This window comes from Cinclus cinclus, chromosome 5 (genome assembly GCF_963662255.1).
Source record: "Cinclus cinclus chromosome 5, bCinCin1.1, whole genome shotgun sequence".
Taxonomy (NCBI): domain Eukaryota; kingdom Metazoa; phylum Chordata; class Aves; order Passeriformes; family Cinclidae; genus Cinclus; species Cinclus cinclus.
Window position 1 is genome coordinate 46,902,990 of NC_085050.1, and position 16,636 is coordinate 46,919,625.

General features: G+C 39.1%; 1 protein-coding gene across 1 annotated transcript in view; it reads left to right on the forward strand.

The window, feature by feature from the left end:
• The window catches only part of TNKS (tankyrase), a 142,495-nt gene that overhangs the window by 6,279 nt on the left and 119,580 nt on the right, over nucleotides 1–16,636 (forward strand). The window contains exon 2 of the mRNA XM_062492920.1: nucleotides 1,008–1,232. Coding sequence (XP_062348904.1) covers nucleotides 1,008–1,232 — 225 coding nt within the window. The remainder of the gene's footprint in view (nucleotides 1–1,007; nucleotides 1,233–16,636) is intronic.

The following is a 16,636-nucleotide window of genomic DNA, read 5'->3' on the forward strand; positions in this document are numbered from 1 at the left end:
CTGTAGTAAAGTGGTGACACACAATGACTTAGCTTGGACTTCTTTCACCCTTTGCTTATAGCATAAAACCATTCTGAAAAGGTCATGAGTCTAAGAGTGCTCCTCCATGTCAAGGGCTTGTATTCCCATATAAACTGTATTTAGTGCTCTAACAAGTGGGATTATATTTAATAAGAGCATCTTTCCAGCTTTGTTTAGGGTCCCAGTGATACCTACAGGTGTCCTTGTCCTGTGATTATACGCTTCTGTAAAATTTAACACCTTTTGGAGTCTTGTTCTTAAATCAAGGAGGTGGGAAGGAGGAGGAAAAACACGTAATGAGAATCAAAAGTCTTCCATGTCGTAAGTCAAACTGTGTACATAGCAACTTTGCAGAAGTTGTAATGGGCATTTGGAGAAGTTCTTGCTATCTTGTGATAAATTTATTGGGGGGTGGGTGAAACAGTTCAGCTGTACTTAAACTCATCACACTGACTACTTGCTATATTATACTCACTAGGGAAAGCATTCTTCCAGTTTTACAGGGAAGTCAGTTAGTTTTTTACCAAACTTCATGAAAATTTGGCAAATAATTATGTGTCTTTTGTGAATGTTAGTAGTTAGGTTGTCTGTTAAACTATTACCATAAGAAAACTTTCGACTAACTGAAGGGAGGTTTAAAATGGAAACCCTAATGGGCATACATAACAGAGGGTACAGCTGATGCTTGGTACTTTCCTTGCATCCTTCTCTGATCATTGAGCATACTCAGCCTTTGTAGAATGTCTTAATGAGATAGAGGGGTAGCCAGGCAGGCTGTGTTACAACGCAGTTCAGCTCTGTCATGACTGTAAGTGAATTGGCCAGATGTTGTTTGAGCAGGTGAACAGAGTCTGACTTTATGGTGAAAAGAACCAAGAAGTAGATGAGGGAAATGAATAAAGTACATTGAACCAAGAGTGAACAGTTTTAGGTACTAAATCATGTTGTTTTGCCAGACAAATTAACAGAAATATGTTCTCTTGCAGGCTTTGGAAGGAAGGATGTTGTAGAGCACTTGCTGCAGACGGGAGCCAGTGTTCATGCTCGTGATGATGGAGGACTGATACCCCTGCATAATGCCTGCTCCTTTGGTCATGCAGAAGTGGTCAGTCTGCTGCTGTGTCAGGGGGCAGACCCAAATGCTAGAGACAACTGGAACTACACTCCTTTGCATGAGGCTGCTATCAAGGGGAAAATAGATGTGTGTATTGGTAAGTGTCCATCACTTTTTAGGTTGCAGTTTTACTTGATTATGTTTTGTGAAGCTGTAACTATTCATGAGCTGAACTTGGGATGAAAAATATTGCTTGTTTTAAAAGCGAACTATTTTTAATCTAGCAGGTAGGTACAGTGATAGTAACTTAACTTTTTCTTGGTCTGTAATACAAGTCTTGTGAACTTATATCAGAAAAACTATCCTGGAGAGATTGGATGAAGTCTCCTTGTTTGTTAAATTACAGTATTTAAAATCTGAATATGTGGGTTTGTCTTTCTTGGTTGTTGTCAAGAAAACTAGCTTTACTAGATAAAGTCTCTGGTTTTTTTAGCTCTCTATATGCTGTAGTAGTGGTTAGGAAGGTGGTAAACCTTTCATTCCACGCAGTGTGGAGAAACAACTCAGTCCATTGGAGCCTTTCAGTACAATTTACAGGACACCGTTATTCAGTGGTGATCTATCTTCAGTCTATGTTTTGTAGCCTGGAACCAAAACAGTTCCAAATAAAAACTGAACACTTCAACTGTTTAAAATTTTTGAGAGCTTATAAAGAGCTTTTCAGTCAGGATGTCCTCAACTTTTGTGTTTTTTTTCTGTAGTTAGTAGTTATTTGTTTCTAAATGGGAACTTCTATTTTTATTTTTTTACACTCAGAACAGTTTCTTGAACTTACACTCTTTTAATTTCTACTAACTTGAATAAAATAACCTGCTCAACATTTCTTCAAGGAATGCCTGACTTTTAGGCACTTCAGTTAAGATTATGAATTATATGTTCTGTGTGTTATCCAGATGACAAGACACAATTATCAGACTTCCAGATAATGTCTTTTTTTTTTTTCTGGAAGTTTTATTACATAGAATTCCTTCAGAGAAAGCTACAAAACTTGCAGAATGAAATCTTGCATCAGCTCTATTGCAATATTTAAGTCGTTGCTTAAAAATAAGCACCAGAAATTAAATGAAAGAAAATTGGAGGAAACACCAGAATGTATTTTTTTAGTCTGTTTCTTCTTTTTGCAAGCAATGTGATTTCATCTCTATTTGCAAGGTAAAACATGGAGAATATAAAATATTATTAGAAATTGAATAGAGTTGATTATGCAGCAGTATGTGGGAAGAGATCCATTGATACAGTAGGTTCCAGTAACAGTCTGCTATGACAGTGTTGAATAGAAAACTAAGTTTAATTCCAGTAACTGGAATCTAGTGTACGACTTAAAGGAAGTAATTACTTTGGTCTGGTTCATGCTGCAGTCAGCCTGATTTTGGGAACTGCTGACTGAAAATCCAAATTAAATGGAAGTAACTTTGACAGTAAGAGACTGAATTGAAAATGGATCTTTTGCTTTGGCTAAGATTTATATTTTTCAGTTTTAGAACCCTTATTATTATCTGTATTAGAGCAGGAAAGGGTGCATCAGCACACTTCTGTGTTTAGAGATTGGTTGTGACAGGTTTTAGGATTTAGCAGGACAAGACATCATGTGTATGTAAATGTTCAGCATGTAGTACTTACAGATCAAATCCCAATGCTCTTCTGCTGTCTGGAGTAGTTTTAGGGTTCCTTGAAAGCAGTGAGCAGGCTTGTAGCAGTACACACAGCTCTTCTCCTATCTACCTGCGAATAACTCTGGAGGAATTTTGGAACTTTTTTTTATAATTTATTGTAAACAAGCAGGCGTGATGCTGTTGTGCTTGGTTACGTTTATCCATGTATGTTGTACTTAAGCCAGATACTGCTTTGTCAGGGTGAGAGTTCCTATTAAAGGCAGTATCACCAGTCACCAGATTACTACGTAGTCTAGTATGATGCTACTTTGGGGTTTACTTGATTCTATAAAACTGATAGGACATGAGTCTAGACAAAAAAGTCTGTTCTTTCATGTTTGCAGTGATTTTGCAATTCATGTCTAGTGGGCAAGCATGTCTTGGTGTCTTAGGCAAAATTCCTGTTTCTTTCTAGCAGTTTTATATTTTAAGGTCTTCAGCTTTAATTTCAAAGTCTTTTGAAGGAAGTTGTTATACACAGGAATAATGCAACAATGTCTTTAGGGCATAAATTCTGACTAGGAGTATTTTAATAGTTTTTTGGAATACATTGTATAGCACTGCTGTTTATACCTTAAGTGCATGTTCTTGCAGCTGACATGATGGAAGAAACTGGTCTGTTAAAAAAAAATAAATTTGAAGAACACCTCCTTGGAGTTCTTCTTTTTAAACAAGCAGGGTGTGCTTTTTAAAAAGCATTGTTTGAAGAACAGGAAATCCTGACATAACGTAGAATTTTTGGCTGAATTTGGGTGTCTGTTTGAAAAGTGATAGACTCTGTAGAAATTAGTCATCTAACCTCATTTTTGGCTACCTACTCTTGGCATCTTCTTCTGAATGAGTGAGAGTTTTCCAGTTTACCTTCTCTCCTTTGCTTCTTCTGCACCACTCCAGCCTGCATATTTTCTGTATCATATCTGGCATGGAACACTTTTTTTGGTTACTTTACGTGTCAAGAGGGGAAAAAGTGATAATTGAACAGTGCGGAGATGCAGCACATTCATGAACAATGCTTTTTCAGAGAAATATTTGACACATTGAAGCATGGTAGGAAGACCAGCAAAAGGCAGGTAGTGAATCCAGCTGTAGAATGTTCTTGTGTCTAGTAGAAGTGTTGAAATGTATTTGTGCTAAAGGTACTGTGAGTGTTCAGCTTTTGTGCTGTGTTTAGAGTAATAGGTAGAAACCCTGCTACTGTGGGAAGCTTGTGTAGAAATAAGAAGTGTACATGAACTGATGAAAACTCAGCAGACTGTGCACCCAGGAAACTGTAAGACAGCAAATAGCTGATAAGAGGTCTTTTTCTTCTGTTTTACTGATTGCATATTGCAGTCATAGGACAGTGTAGGGAGAGGGGCCGAGTTTGGGAGGAGTACTGGCTCTCTCTTAGGTGGCAGTTGCTTTTGTGTTCTGGGTCTGGAAGGGAAGGTCTTAGTAAGCAATACTCAGCTGGTTTGCTGACCATCTCTTGCAATGTATTCAGTCACTGCAAATCTGTTTAGTTGCCAAGTAATTACACTTGAAAACATTGTTTGCTTTATTTAATCAGGTTTTTTTACTAAATTAATTGGAGCTTTGGAACCAATTGTTAGTATCTTCCAGTATTTATGACTTCTAGGAATGCTTTATCTGTCAGGAAGATGCATTTTCAGTGTCTGTGAAATGCTTCTAGAGCTAATGAAAAGTGGTTTTGTTTCTCAGTGTTGCATTTTGTCCTAGAATAGTGAATGAGTGGTAAACTCTGCAGTGTGCATTTGGAGGGATGCTGTGATGTCAGACTGTTCTGCATGTTGCCCTGTGGAGTATCTATTTCTTCAGTGTGACTGCATAATAGACTTTCAGATGAAGATCCACCTAGCTGTTTTTTTTTTTCCAGAAATGACATATAGCTCATGATGCTCACAGACTGTAAAAGCCTCGAATGTATCCTTCTTTCTCATGGCAATCAGCAATTTAGGAACTTGATAAAGAGGCGGCATTTGAACTGCCTTGTATGGCAATTAGTATACAAAATTCCTGAAAGCTCTAATTCGCTTCTTAAATGCTGTCATACTTTTGGCTTTGAAGGTGTTCTGTGGCAAGAGATTTTACAGTTTAAAAGTCTTGCTGAGAGAAAACCCTTCTCTTTTTTTTTTTGAAAAGAAAGTTATTCTTGATGACTTTTATTGCAAGATGTTCAGTACTTTCATGAGAATTAGTGAGCAGTCTTTTCTGTTCGCAGTTTGCACATCCTTTGTGATTTTACAGTTATCTATCTTTTTTTCTTCTATCAAATGTCTCTTTTCCAAGCTGAAAAACATTCTTCTGTTAAGTCATGCTATTGAATATTCTGGTATTTCTGTCTCTTGCCTTCCTTCATCCCAAGCCATTTTTTTAAGGGTGAGGGGTTGGTATGGGGGATATGGACATCAAAAATGAGTGAAGTAGATTTATAGGTTAACCTAATTTTCTTTCTGGCTTAGTTTTCTGGTTGCTGAGCACTGCATGAGACTAATTCAAGGTACTTCCTGTGTGTTAACAGCTCTTTTAAAACTATTTTCCATAGCACAGTTAGGGTTTCTTTGTTAAAAATAAACAAAAACAAACAAACCAAAAAAACCCAAAACTAGTCTAAAAATAGCCTTACAGAAGCTGTGCTTATGCAGTTTGTCCAGGTTTGCTTTGCCCTCTGGTGCATTTACTTCTGCAGAAGCTGTAGCTGTTCTTGCAGAGTTTTTTTTTTTGTTTTTTTGTTTTTTTTTTGCGTGGCTGTCCAGTTAAGTGTTGATATCTATGGGGCTCCTAGGCTGAATATTATCTGAAGTGTCATACACCTATTAGTCTTTAAGGACATCCTTCAAAATATGCAAACACAAGCATCTTCTGTAGTGATGCCATGAATTATGGATCTGAATGTACTGTAGTATGTTCAGTGTCTACATGCAGTATATTACTGTAGTAATTTTAGGGAAAAGAAATTTGATCTGCTGAAAAGCTCCCTTCATCACTGTACAAAGCTCTAAAAGTTTTTAAAAGACACTTTTAGCCCATGCAGTTCTAAAAGGACCCATCCAGAATTACTTCATGTGACTTGAGACTAGTGTTTTTACTGGCTTCCTCAGGCTAGTTATAAAATCCAGTGCAAAGATCCTGTGGCATGATGAATTTACTCTTTCAGTGCTTTGAAGTGACCTCTAATGGTACTGTCAAGGTGCATTTGTCTCTTTTTGACCAGAGAGCTATGTAAGTTGATATTTTTTTCTTTACCCTTTTTGCACTCCAAAGATATGACAAGTAAGCAAGCTAAAACTTTTTGAAGCTAACAGCTTTTCTGATGTATAGATCCTTCATATAGGGATCACTGTTATTTAAATGCCTCTTTGTAAGCATGTCAAAACATTCCTCATCCTGCTGTGCTTCCTCACAACTGGGGAAGGAGAAGAATTCATGAGTTATCACCTTCTGCTAGTATGCATGTTTTGACTGAAAGATGTGGAGGGAGTATTATGTGACCCCTTTCTGCAGGGCAGATAAACCTTCTATTAGGATTCTTAAAAAAATCTATGAAAGGTAGTTTATGGGTAGAAGCAGCACACAGCAAACCTTAAAGGAATGGTAGAAATGTTAAAATCATTGAACTACTAAAATCTTTGGACTACTCATTTGTTTGGCCACTTTGCAAAGAAGGCATGTACAGGAAGTAGTGGAATTATTGTGGTTTTGGTAATTTTGTCCTAAGAGATTTTAGAATGCTCAGTGTTTCTAAGCAGAGGAGCTGTATTACTGTGAAAGTTAAATCAGTGTCTGATTTTATTACCTGAAAAATAGTAAAAAAAATCATAAGAAGTGCTATCAAGGAGCAAAACTGTATGGTAGCCAGCTCTTTTTGGAGTTGGGTGACAGGGAGATTACTTGGTATCTTAACTGAAAAATAATTGTACTGACTTAGATTTGTCTCCTGGATAGATGGGAGCCTGCAAGACTAGTAGCTTCTTAATAGGAGTTAGAGGGGATATTTGTAATTGAGGTCCATTGTGATCTGGTTATTAATGTTGTTTGTGGGAGATATGTATTGAACTCCTGAAGACTCTCTTGGAGAACTGGTGTTCTAGAAGGAAGCTTAGATTCAAAGAGGCATCCTGGATATATGATCTTCAGAGGCCTGTAAAGTCACTGGAAAATACTTTCAAGTAAGTACTTTCAAATACTTAGGGTAAAACAGTATAAACTGTTGCTGTTTATATCAGAAGATTCTTAATATTGCTACTATTCCTGCATTGACTTTTGAGCTACTGCATTGGAGTACTACTGTTATTGACTGTTCATAGTGCGTTGTGGGGAGACAGTGACTTGTATTTGAACTTTTTTAAATTGCCGGAAGGTTTAAAGAGCTTTAGACTGTTCTTGTGTATGAGAATTGTGAGTTTTGCTCCATAGGAGGACATGAATTAATCCCTGTAGTGTGGAGCTTTCCTATCTGTTAGCTGCAGTTAATATTGACATGAAAGATACTTTGTGATTTGATAAACTTAACCACAAGCAATCCTTGTTAACAGCATCTATGTCTTATATGTCCCAGTATGCAAACTAAAGTTCCTAGATATTCTTAATAATATTTATTATTCAGATACTGATCAAAGCCAAATCAATTATTGTGGAAGCAGGCTCATAGGACTGTAATGGTTAGGAATTATTTTGGTCTGCTTCTGCTCTGTAAGTTTCAGCATTTGTTTGGAACCCTGCTTCTTTTAGTAGCAAAGTTTTTGAGATTTAAAAATCGAGGTTTTAAATTGATTCAAACACCTAATATGCTTCTCATACTGTTTCTTCATGGGGCCTTTCTCAAAGGAACCTTGCACAATAGCAGACACAGGATGGAAATTTCATGTTTTTAGCTTGAGTGGAAGAATACTTTTGTTGTCTCAATTAAGTGCTTGCTCCTTGTTTTAAATAGTTTCATGCCCTCTAACCACTTGTTTAAGTTATGTTAGCTTCTAAATGTTAATATTCATCACAGAAATTAAAGCCTCGAGGGCCAAGTCTCACATTTTTTGCATCTACAGAATAAGACTGCCTTCTCTATGAGCTGTTGGGGGTGGAGGTACTCCCGACTGAAATGAAACATTGGTAATTGGGAGGCATTGTAATACTGTTGTCATAGTAACAATGGACTGGAGTGTGAGACAACAGGGCTTTGGTCAGAAGTGACGACAGAAAATAGTTTGGGGCATTCTGGCATGGCCTGTACAACTGCAGTGGTCCCTGGTGGATTTGGGCAGGAAGACATGAGGGAAATGGATCAATTCCTGTGTGAGAAGGATACCTCTTCAGTGTGTGACATCTGTGTGCACATGGGTCTGTTATCGAGATATATATATATATATATATATATATATGTAGTCTCCAGGAGTTACTGTATGCTGGTACCTGTGTATGTGATAGACACTTCTGGAAGAAATCTCTTGGAGCAGTGTCAATCACACGTATGTACCCAACAAAGCAAGGTCTTGGAGTGCAAGGAACCTTAAAATCACTGATGTAAGGTGGAAGTGCTGAACCACAACATTTTTTTTTACGAGGATCAAGCACTGAACTGAATTAATACTCAGGTTAAATCCTCTTCAGAAACAAAATCAACAGTAAACTTTATAGCAGAGAGGATGATGCTTTGTTAAACTCAGGTGCCTTGTCTGGGATTTAATGCAAAGCATAATTTGAAAGCTGTCTTTCTGTTGGGTTTGAACTGCATTGGCAGTTGATATGTTATGACCTATCTAGGTTTTAGACTGTTTTGCGGTCATGTTTCTTTTTCATGATTCAGGTGTCAAGAAAAGAACTTTTTTTTCTTGTTTGCTTGCTTGGCACAGGAGGGTCTGTGGAGGACAAAGAAAAGAGTAATTTATTTTATGATGTTTCTTTAAAAGTGTTCATCAAATCAGAATCTGATTTCTTGGAGTGTAGGAGGTGGTGCGATAATATGCGAACACTACTAGAAAATTTGCTGCAGGGTCTTTCTGGGAAGTGAAGTGAGCTGGTTGTTCCTTGATGATCCCTCCCTGGGGGAGGGATACACGCAGGTTCTTTTCTCCCTGAGACCCTCCACTGTGAACTGATGGGACCAATTGGAGGCTGGTTTGGTTAGTCTGTGTCTGTGAATTCACATTTTGAAGTAAGTAAACCCCGGGAAAGCTCTCTTTCATTTCCAGCCTCTCACAAGGTAACATCAACTGGCCTGGGCACCTTCCCATGTGGCTTGGACTAGGTAGGGGTGGGCTCAGGAAGCTGCCGGGCCCCATTTTCAACCAGGGGCCCCGATAGCTGTTTGGGGGATGGAGGGGGGAAGAGGCCTGTTGCTAAGATCCTAGCCTACCCGGTGTGGACACGGCTCAGCAAAACCCTGCCCTGCCCCCAGCTCACAGCAAGCAGCCGTGAGGTGGCTGGACCCACCCTGCCGCCCATGCGGCCTGGAGGGGGAGGCAGCTGAGCCCCATTCTGGCAGAGCCCTTCCACACCCTTGCTTGCTGGGCAAGGTGGAGGGAGGATGGGTGCAACCTTCAGTCCTCCCTTGAGTGAAAAGAAAGAGAGCTGAGAGGATACACTGAAGTCAGTGAAACAGGAGTCAAGTTCCAAATGGAAAGAGAATGAGGAGACACTGAATTTAGGCTGAAAACCATTTTGCAAACTGTAGGGATAGACTGTACTATGCTGAAAATTGCTATAAACCGTGGGGAGAAGACATGGGGGATTGAAGTGTTTGGCTTACTAGATCATTAAGTACGTGTGTTGATGATCCTTTGCCTCGAGGGACAAAAGGGATCTCTCTTCCTGGGGATGAAGTATGAACAGAGAAAAGAGATGAAGAAAGCTTTTGGTTTTGAGCAGTTCATACTTTAAAAGTAAACACCCCATGAGTTTAACATGGCCCATAAACACAGTTTGGGAGGGCTGTGAAGGTGGGAGGAGTTAGTGAAAAATAAAGCCATGAGAGAACTGGTTTTTTTCTTCTTGTGGAAAAAAATCCCTATAGCCGGAGAACTGAAAAAGATTATTTAAGTTGGTAACTGACTGTAGTGTTTCTGTATGTTGTGGTTAAGAAGGTGGGGAGGAGAGGGTGGTCTGAAGGTTTTATTCTGAATTTATTATTTCTTTGTGTTGTTAATAAAGTTTTTCTGTATACTCTTTTAAGTTTTAGGCCTGCTTTGCTTTTGCTTTTAATTATGTCGCAGCAAAAATAAAAAAGAGTATATTGAAATAGGCAAATCTAAACTATTACACTAAGGTCTTCAAAAGTATTGATGTTAGCTATTTGCAAATTGAGAGGGAGGGGAAGAAATTGTATTCAGAATAGAGTAATGGAACAGATGGTCCTCTTGCAGACACTGAAACTGCTTTTAGATGTCCTGTATGAGTTTAGAGTGGCTTTCTGAATATCTTGCAGAAATAATTAATGTTATGGGACAATGCTTCTGATTACTGTAGCAATATCCACTTTTAGCTTCTCAGTGGAACCGTATGGTTCTTAAAGCTATTCATATGTGGTTTAAAAACAATCTGTAGATATATGTGTAGATGTTAAAGGCATAAATGAGTGGAGCAAATTCTAGCAGATGTCTCAGATGCTTTCTTAGACTAATGGAAAACATTGATTAAAGTATTACTACTAGGATGTAAAGGATAAAGGGTATAAAGGTCTTGCTTTTAAAAATGTGTAGGCAAATAAATTGTCATATAGTGAATAAAGGAAGGTATCTCTTTAATGAGCTGTTTTCTCTGTAAAGCATATAAAGCAAGTGTGCAAAATAAACTGTGGGTGCTTGAAGCCTACTGAAAATACTGAGCTCTTCCCTCTTGTTCTGGGTGGTCTTCACTGCAGCTATTGGTTCAGCTAGGACTCACGATTGATAAGCACAGACTTATGTAATTAATTTTTTCACTGTGTTTGTGCAAATGCACCGTGCAGCAGCAAGGCCAAGTTGTCTGATGTGGATCCTGCTATTCATCCTGCTGTGGGTAGTCTTTGTGTTTTGTTGATACCTTGTCCAAGCAAGCAGTACTGAGCAGTTCCTTGGTTAGGCACAGTACTCTTGATCTAACTATATGAACTATGAACTATGTGAACATATATGATGAGGGATGTAAGAAGAAAAATTTGTTTTTATATTTTTGTTTGGGGTGATTCAAGGATGGCACAGGACATGGGTGACCCAGGAAAAGAACTCATTCATGGGTTCTAATGTTACTAATGATGTAACATGTGTTGTTCCCTAGTGTGAGACCTATAGCATTGGCAATATCTCAACTGACAAATTGAGAATTTTGCATTGTAGAATATTTGCTTGTCAAGGACCTAATGTTAAATACGCTAAGACTTGCATTGCTCTGTATCAATAGACCATGGTGGTGACAAGTTCCAGGGCTGCAGGAAAATGAGTGGATATAGTGCTGGACTTCAAAAATTGAGAACATGTTACTGTTTTACTTAATAATGTGATCTAAGTTAGTTGCTGGGGAAACTTTACAATTCTGATACATGTAGTCAGGTATTAGGTCAATTGTTAGTACAGCTCTAGATCTGCTTGAATTTAGTATATTCTTCCACAGTTTACTTCATAAATGGAATTTTTGAGAATGCTCATGTCATCTGGCTGACCCGTAGCTTTTACCACATTTTCATGGATTGAACAACTTGTTATTCCTAAATTTTAATATGTTACTTATCTCTTAAACATTTGGTAGCTATGTTGTGGACTAATGATGCATTTACAAAATTGACATAAGGTTGAAGTTTATGAAAAAATATGCAAAGGTTATTTTACATTTTGGGACTTCTTTAATTTAAAGAGCTTCAGGTCTTAATTGCATCAAAATATCACTCTGTGTGTGCCATAAGGGTGTGTGACCAAGACACCATCTGTGTGCTGTTGAACTTGTGTACTGTTGAAAGCTGGTAGACACTGAAATTCACCTCTGGAAAAGGAGGAATGTACTCATGGAATGTGACAGTTGTTCTGGGGTTTGATAGTTGTTTCTTTCCCCATCTTGTGCTCACCTCACTGAATGGTGGGATGAGAGCTGCTGCTAGGTTTAAGTCCTTTCAATTAATGTTTTTTCAGATGCTTTTCTGTTTTGGAAAAATGTTAGGTCCAGGACAACTTCTCATAAACTTCTAAGATCCTTCTCTTCGCGTTGGTACTTGAGTGATAGATTTTGGTTCACTGGCAAACAGTGCCTTCAGATAGCCAGCCACACAGCTAATTTCACATGTAGTCTATAACTTGACTTCCACCAGGACTTTCTTCCCCTCAAGCTTCACTGGGAAGAAGTGGTTAGCTTACAAAGGAGACTGGAATTTATCTTTGATTTCTCTTAACTCTCCTCAATTCCTTTTCCTCTTAGGATGTTCTTTGTTGACCTGATTTGCCTCAGTGACTGCTTTTCCTTTTCAAGGACTCTGAAAGCAGGGCTCTTAATCTGTCAAGTGGGATATTTGGATTATAGCTGACATTTATTTGAATAAAACTTGAAGTAGAAAGGTGAATTCATTCAGAGAAAAGTTAAATTGGGACCAAGCAATGAAGACTTATCCTCAAAGCAGCTTTCAGCTTGGGATATAGGTGAAAACATAAGTTGCTCAGACAGTAGGGCAGCAGTTAAGATTTATAGCTGTTCTGTAGGGTGTTTTAAACCAATTGCTTGAACCTTAAATAGTTACAGAATTGCTGCTTGCAAGGAAAGGGGTTGTGATTTAGTTGTTACATAGTGAGTCCTCAATCCATACCATTTACCAATGGGCTAAATGGTTTTTGTTAGGTTTTTTTCGGACCTCTTTGGATGAAAGGGTCTTCTATTCCATTTTGTATACTTAACAGTATGTATTTCAGATTACTACTCAAACACAGTGAGATGTGATTCTTAAGCACCTTTGTGAAATGGCCAGAAATCAAAATGTGGGAGGCTCTGAACACCAGGAAACACATTTTGTTATCAGGTCAAGTAATCACTGGTTGCCCAGAGAAGTTGTGGAGTCTCCTTCCTTGGAGATACTGAAAAGCCATTTGGAAAGAGTCCTGGGCAACTGAGTGTAGGTTGCTCAGCTGCAGCAGGGAAGATATTCTACAGAAGTCCCTTTGACCACAGCTGTTGCATGATTCACTGTGATTTGGTGTTTAAGGAGTGCATGTGCTGTAAATAAATGCTTGGTTTACTGTCTCTCATTGCTTGTTAGCTCAGTGAAAAGTTTTTTGGTCCTCTTCCTCTCGCTTCTAGAGCTCTTGAATTTTGCAGGTTTGTTGTGGAACTCCCAAAACCTCCTTTATAGTACACAGCTCTTTGTGCATCTAGAGTTCTTTGGGGAAGTGTTTTGGAATGACAGCACTGTCTCTTGCATGATATAAGAAAAATACAAACAAAAAAACTCCAATTGTGTTACTTTTGTTCTCACTCATAGGTGGAATGGAAAATTTTAGCTTGAAAACCATTACATCAAAAAAAATGAAACAGGGATATTTACTTCATTAAGTCCAGGCGAGATCAAGGCTTTGAATTACTGTTCATGTAGGCTGAGCAATCTACTCTGACTCTTTCTCTGGGGGCAGAAGGATAGTATCAGCCTCTGTTGTGCAGCCTACAGGCTCTGGAACCTTCTGCATGTTCTTTCTTTCTATGCATATTTAATCACACGTAGGCAGAACTGGCATACCAGGGAGCAATTTCATAGTGCTTCCTACATACAAAAAACAAATCATAGTTAAAATCACAGAATTAGTAAAGTTGGAAAGGACCATTGGAGGTGATCCAGTCCAGCTTCCCTACTGAAGCAGGACTCCCTAGAGCGTGTAACTCAGGATGCACCTACTTTTGGGGCAAGACTTGAAGGCAATCGCAGAGGGAGGAGGGAGCCTTTCAAAAAAAGTATCTTCTTCCCCTGCTGGAAGAGCTCTTGTAGCAGTGATACTTGTGGTTTTGGTTGTCTGGTTCAGATCCCTTCCCCTTACCTTACTTTAATTAGATAAATCTCATCTCTGGAACATCTAATGCCATCTTAAGTCTAGAATGCATTGAAGTCTTGCAGTACACTGGGAATTGAGGTTTATGGTATGCAGATATGGACAGGAAGTCAGATTGTCTTGCTAAGAGGTTGAAACTTCATTGAGCAAAGTCTGAAAGTACTTCTGGGGTGAGCACTGACTGAGACAGAAGAGTCTTTCTGAAAAATTAGGAGTTAAGATCCTTTCAAAGTGATGCTTTTTGGTTTTTTTTCTGTCTAGATCCTTTCTTCTCTTCAAGCTAGAAGGTAGTACTGGAAGACCTTGTTCACAATGCTGCTTTGTTTTCTTATTGCTGCCTTGAAGCCTGTTTCTGTGAATTGCTCAAATAAGCTGAAGGAGCCTGATCTTTACATGTTGTTTTCACTTAATCTTTTACTGGGCCTCTGCTCAATTTGGTATTGCATCCTATTGCTGTAGGAACTAGTGCAGTTTCTGCAGTGTGTAGATTCATGAGAACCTGCCTTTCAAAGATCAGATTTGTATCAATAAAGGGAGATACTTGATACGTCTGTCCTCTCACCCTGGTGGACCAAATGGTAATTTTAGCTATAAAGCAAGAAATGCCTCTGCTAGGAGAGCCATATTCTGAGCTGTCTGTGGATTGTCTCATCCCACATACTGATGCCCCCAGCAGTTGCTGCAATTGTTTATCTAATGACAAGGTAACAGAAACATACAAGCTATGTGCTGTATTTGTCCAGATCACATCACATTTGATCAAAGTAGCATTTTAAATCTAGAAGTAGCTTTATTTTACTTGAAAATGACCATTTATTACCATCTGTCTGTATAAATTTTAAAACTGTGGATCTCCAGGAACTGGCCTGCAGGATTACAATCATAGAATAGTTTGGGTTGCAAGGGAACTTTGAAGATCTTGTAGTCCACATCCCCTGCCATGGACAGGGATAGTGTTCACCAGATCAGATTGCTCAAAGCCCTGGTCAAATTGACCTTGAACACTTCCAGTGATGGGAATCCACAGCTTCTTTGGATAACCTGTTCCAGCTTTGCAAGAAGTTCAGGTGGATCCAATCTGCAGCTTTTCCTCTGTCAACTGATGCAATCATTTCATTATGGAAGGCTATCAAATTAGTCAGGCATGATCTACTCTTTCTGTCTCTGAGCAGCTCCCTGTCTTCCATGTGTTTTGAGGTGTCTTCCAGGAAACTGTTCCATGATTTTACTGGATGTGGACTGAGGCTGCCTGGTTGGTAGTTCCCAGGGTATTCCTTTTTACCTTTTTTCAAAATGAGTCTGATGTTTTCCTTTTTCCAGTCTGGGATTTGGAATACTTTCAAAGATTTGCAAGACTTCTTGGATGTGATTGAGAATTGCTTGGCCATTTCAGCATCAGTGTATTCTTCAGAACCCTGGGATACCTCTCACTGGGTCCTATGGACTGATGTATGTTCAAGTATCTCAGGTGGTCTTGAACCTGGGCTTCACTTAGAGTGGAGGGAACTGCAGTCTACAGTCCCAGCCTTGAGGCTCAGGGGACTGAGAGATGTGGGAAGAGAGATTAATACTGAAAGCTGAGGTGAAAAGCTGTTGAATAGCTCAGCCTTCTACATATCAGTTTTGACTAGTTCTCTCATGTCTTACTTATCAAGAACAGGTATGTTTACTTTTAATCTTCTTTTTTCTAGACAGTGTTCATTAAGAACTGCCCATTTCCTTCTTATACTTTAGTTTGATCAGGAGGTCCTTAGTCATGTTTGTCTCCCACTTCCCTTGCCTGTTTTCTTACACGTGGTAATTGAGAGCTCCTGGGCTTTATGAAAAAGGTCCTTTTAGGGCTGCCAGTTCTGTACAGTTCCTTTGTCCCTGAGGGCATTTCCTGAGAAATCTCATCCATTAATTAATTCAGCAACTGAAAGTGTGCTCTTAAAACTTGGAGTTGTTACTCTATTCTTCACCTGGTCTATATCCTTCATGATAGTGAATTCCACCAGGGCATGACCACTGCAGCTCAGCCTCCCACTAATCTTGACATACCTGGTTAGTTCATCTGTGTTGGCAGGCAACAGGTCTAATAATATGTCTCCTCTAGTTGTGCTCTCTGTCACTTGGATTAAGAAATTATCCCTATTACACTCCTGGACTGCAAGGGTCTCCTGGACTGCTTACAGTTTACTGTGCTGCTTTTTCAGCCGATGTCAGGGTGATTGAAGTCCCCCAGCAGGATTACGGCCTACAAACATGATGTGTCCTGTAGCTGAAGGAAGAACTTGTTAACAACAAGCTTCCCTTGATGAGGTAGACTGTAGGAAACACCAGCCTTGAGGTTTTCTCTATTGGCTTAGCCACTACTTTTTACACATAAGCTCTCAACTTTTTCATTGACGTTTTTCCAAAGCGGCTCTCTAGAGTAATTTTTTTTAAATTTTGCTATTTTTTTGCTTTTTATTTTTTTTTCTTGGAGGGCAGCCACCTGCTTGCTTTTCTTGCCTGTAACTTCTGAAAAGTTTCTAGTTGTCTATTGCAGTATTCCAGTTGTGTGGTTCTTCTCACAATGTTTCAGTAATAGTGGTTAGACTGTAGCTTTCTAGCTGCAAAGTGGCTTCCATCTCCTCTTGTTTGCTACCCATGCTGTGTGCGTTGGTATAGAGACACTTCAGCTGTGTCACTGACCTTGTCACTTTCTTAGAGGACCAGGCCATAGTTCCTTTAAGGCATTTCACAGGTGTTTCCCTCTTGGTTCCTAATATATCAGCAGTCTCTGACTTTTCTCTGTTGCTCAGAACTTTATCACTTCTTCTCTGCTGCTTGTCTGCTTCTCCCTCCTGCTGTCAGAACTCTTCCTTCTGGCTAGGCTGTTG